The sequence below is a fragment of the Photinus pyralis genome, unplaced genomic scaffold (genome assembly GCF_008802855.1).
Source record: "Photinus pyralis isolate 1611_PpyrPB1 unplaced genomic scaffold, Ppyr1.3 Ppyr1.4_LG1, whole genome shotgun sequence".
Taxonomy (NCBI): domain Eukaryota; kingdom Metazoa; phylum Arthropoda; class Insecta; order Coleoptera; family Lampyridae; genus Photinus; species Photinus pyralis.
The window spans coordinates 14,866,510-14,870,896 of record NW_022170249.1 but is presented as its reverse complement, the minus strand read 5'-3'; the positions used below and the strand labels follow the sequence as shown (position 1 = coordinate 14,870,896).

Below are 4,387 nucleotides of genomic sequence, written 5' to 3'. Positions count from 1 at the left end.
CTCAGACGAAAAACATCAAGTTACCAAACGAGTTCAATTTAATTACAAAACGAAGAGTAACACATAAACAGGTTAAAATGGATCACTCTTGTTTATTTTTAAACGGGAGGCTACGCCTAAATATTCCGATTAATTCGTCTGAAAGAGGCAAATCGTTTGATTATTCGGGGGCGAGTTCAGGGGGGATGTTTTGTTTCTTATGACCCCGGTCAGACGGGGGGGAAGGTGGATGTTATTCTTTTTTTTGGTAGCGAATAACAAATGCCACATGACCGGTCAACCGAGTATTTTTAAAGATAACGAGTCGACAGATCGTCGTGCATGACCTCTTTATTACACGATACAAATTTTAATTAAAACAGTGTAATGTGACTTACTTGCGTTTGTCTTTCATTGTAGATTTTCCCTTTATGTTCATTACGTGTAGCAAAATGCACTTCTTAGGCACTGCTAAGGAAGCACTGAGAATTTGCACAAAGTAATCACACTAAATGCACGTTAAAAAAACTGCACTTCACTACTTTTAACACACAACAATTTATTATCACAGATGTACGTAACTTTCTGTCTGGCGATTTATTTTACCGATAATGTAGAAATTCTTTATCTGCCGCATGGTCCATCTATCGGAATTCCTCCAACACTCAAAGCGGGAAATTTTATAAAAACAGCACTCAGGCCAATATTAAACTAATCCGTTACCAAACATTTTCTTTTATTCTAGCCCGTTTAATTTACATCTAATTAGCTTGATAGTTTGAACTTAAATATTTAAATTGTAACAGTGTTTGAAGAACTTTCAATTCCTGCCTTGTCTGCCCATACAATTCACGCCGTATCGGTATCTTTGTTTGACACCTTTTTTTTCGTGAAATGGAAAGTATATTTAATGCGAGTTATTAATTACACGCACGAATATGGATAAGGGAGAAATATGTACTTCGAAACATGCTTTAGGATTAAGTGTAAACCCATGAATTCCCGCGTACATCTCCAACTGGACTATCCCAATATACCATATTTGGAAAGTGAATTTTGTACCTATATAAATTTGTAGTACTTATCAATTTAGATTTAGAACCACTTCTTTAATAATGCCGAATATTTATTTGGTAAATTTCGGTGGAACTGTTTTCTCTCGTCCTCTCAAGCGAGTACGCGTTCCAAATTTTGAAAAGGTCAATTATGGTGTTCTTTATTTGAAATGGTAATCCTCGTTTATTATAATTCTATACAGGGTGTCTATGTAAACACTTTCATGTTCCGTATATACCTAATTGTAATACAGTATGCTGGAAGAATGATGAATCAACACTTTCTGAACATGAAAAATGCTGAAAAAATTCCTCCTAGTGGATGTTATTTAAAATATGCGCAGCAGTCAGCAGCATCAATAATAACCAAAATCATATTCATCACGTTGGAATCCCTTGTGGCAATTGGCAGTTATTTACAAAAAAAAACAAAATTGAAATCTTTATTTATTGCAACATATTTCAATTCTTGTAACATCCAGTTGACCATCTAAATTATAACTACTTAAAATTAATATAAATCTTAACGAATTTGAGCTTAGGTTTTCTTTTCTTTATTATCTTCTGTAACATTTTTCGATTCGTCTAATGCCTCATTTAACTCATCATCATCAACTAAATCTTTGTTATACAACGTTGGATAGTCTTGCATGCAATTTTGCATAGTTTTAAAAAGCTCAAAGCAGTCTGTACCTAAAATAATTCAAATCTAAAAGTATTGAATTAAAACTACAGCAACAGCTTACCTTTAGGCTCTTCTTTTGAGTAATGAAAGCAACTGAAGGCATTTCGAAACTCAATACCACAAGGACCAGTTGCCATCCCTCCCAAACAAGGACAATTCCAGTTAATATCGCCGTTAGGCAAAATTAATCCGGGCTGTGGATCTGGTTCCGGAAGAGACACCGTACTTGGAACAGCATGGTCCTCTTTAGTCGCAAATATTACAATGTCCTTATTATTTGGCCCCAATTTACGGCAGTGTGACATTTTAATGAACGTAACTTCGACTATCACCCAACAGAGACAGCAGTAAAGGACTAGCCTTATGGACAGTGTATGCGCAACGTACACCTTGATAATATCCAGCTAAGGTGAGACTTCCATGAAACTTTATGTAATGATCTCGTGGTACACGCAGTATTGCCCTGTTTTCTGTAGAATCGTATTTCAAGACATCAAAAGGCACTGCAGCACCGATTTCTCCAAAAACTTGCTTCACGGAAGTTAGAATATGATTTTTAAATAGAGCGGGTGTTATTTCTTGATTATCAGCAAGTACTCTGGAAAAGTGAGGTTAAGACATACGTGAACTACCTTAGATGATACTTACAATGATACATCTAAATAGTAATACATTTAAGATTACCAATTACTTTAAACACGAGAATCTCATGCAGACATTTTTATTTAATTTTAGAACTATTTAGAAAGCAGAGATTGAAATTCAAATGTATTGTAGATATCAACCTTTCAAATCAAATCGCATATGATGGAAGATAAAAGAATTCTTTGTTGCAGTTACAAGAAATAAACTATATGTGGCGCTAGGTGCTAGCAATATTGGCGGTAAATCTGTGATTTGTGGGAACAGATTACAGAAATATATTATCCCCCTAATCTAATTCACTTTTACCATGTTATTGGAGAATAAATAATACTTAATAGACCTCGTAATATACAATTTGACAAAATTTCAGTTGATCTGGATAAGTTTCTGAAGAGTTGGAGATGCTAAAATTACAGAAAATGGACTGTCAGGTCAGGACACTGGACAGGCCTCTCTATAAAGTACCTTTGATTCCAAAATTTCATCCACAGTTTCCTAAGAATGTTCTTACTTCATTCTCATCGTTGAGACCATCATCTACACACATGGCAAATGGTTACTTACTTGTTATTTTTATTTCGCATAAATAAGCATAAAACTGCTGAGCTGATCACATTCACATTAAAAGCTTGTTCATGTAGAAAATTTGATAAACGTATGTTTTCCAGCACCTTGGGAGCTTATTTTACACCGTACAAGCACAGATTTAATCTGTAGTACAAGTTTCTATTCTTCACCCAATATATGATCATTGCTTCTGTTGTATTACCCCGGTTAGATTAATTAATTAAACCACAAACATTTACTGCCTTTTGATTGTGGCCACAAATTTTTACCACCTCCACGTTAGTAATGGGGTAAAAAAATGCCCCCCCCCACTTTTTGGCATTAATATAATCCGAATAAAACAAAATCTCGGTGAAGTCGGTCGGTCTGCCTGTAGTCTAATTTCCGGCTAAACGACTGAAACGATTGGAACCAAATTCTTATGCTTAACCTTATTGCATCCAATTGAACCAAATTTGGTATAAGAGTATCTTCTACTTGTACAGACACTTTACTAAGGATTGAAATACATTTAGTCAGGGGCGGACTCGCCCGGGAGGGCAGGGCGGGTGGCGATTGCCACCTGTCCTGTACGTCATAATGGCCCGTTGGAAATTTATAAGTATGTGCTGTCTTTAGTTTCTTGCACTATTAATAAGTTATTAACACGTTTCTCTAATTGGGTTTGACGTTAGGTTGTTAAAAAATTAAAAAATTCTGTTTTAATTGAAGTGTTTTACAATGAATTTATCATTCTTTGTCGTAGCATGAAAGTGATGAAATACAATGATAGGCGACGCGCCTCGTTTGGATTGTATATTTTGTTACTTTTAATTATCAGTTGCAATTTTTAAAAAACCTGTATTGTAATTGATTTCCGAAAAAGGAGTACTTTAAAATGAAGCAAAAAATGTTTCTGTGGTGCACCGCAGAGCTACCCCCCCGCCACCTTCATTACTACACTAATACTTTAATGGCCCGTAACCTATGCAATTCCACCTGGCCCGCCCCTGACTAGAAACCAATTTCGAAAGAAAATTCAAAGGGCTGTAACTTTTGAACTAGTGGCCCAATCTTGGAACTGTTTGAAATTATGGATTCTACATGCCACATTCTATAAAAAAAAATTTTTCCGGGTCGATCTGAGACAATTTTTTTTCGGAGCTCAAAAAAAGGCAGTGTATCCTTCCTTTTTTAACAAAAATCGACTGCACCAAAATTTCTCGGGAAAACACTTTTTCTTATTAATTTTGGTGCGTAGAATCCAAAACAATTCGTACTTTTTCGATCAGACTTCTCAATCAAAAGTTATGGACTAGAAACCAATTTCGAAAGAAAATTCAAAGGGCTGTAACTTTTGAACTAGTAGCCCAATCTTGGAACTGTTTGAAATTATGGATTCTACAGGCCACATTCTATAAGAATTTTTTTCTTCCGGGTCGATCTGAGACAATTTTTTTTTCGGGGCTCAAAAAAA

General features: G+C 35.4%; 1 protein-coding gene across 1 annotated transcript; it reads right to left on the bottom strand.

The window, feature by feature from the left end:
- Positions 1-1,463: 1,463 nt before the first annotated feature.
- LOC116182018 (mitochondrial intermembrane space import and assembly protein 40-B-like) lies at positions 1,464-2,509 on the bottom strand. Its single transcript, XM_031502487.1, has 3 exons — positions 2,368-2,509; positions 1,781-2,317; positions 1,464-1,727 (listed from the first exon to the last, which is right to left on the bottom strand). The coding sequence occupies exons 2-3, from the start codon at positions 2,022-2,024 to the stop codon at positions 1,573-1,575; spliced, it is 399 nt and encodes a 132-aa protein (XP_031358347.1). The 5' UTR covers positions 2,025-2,317; positions 2,368-2,509; the 3' UTR covers positions 1,464-1,572.
- Positions 2,510-4,387: the final 1,878 nt, after the last annotated feature.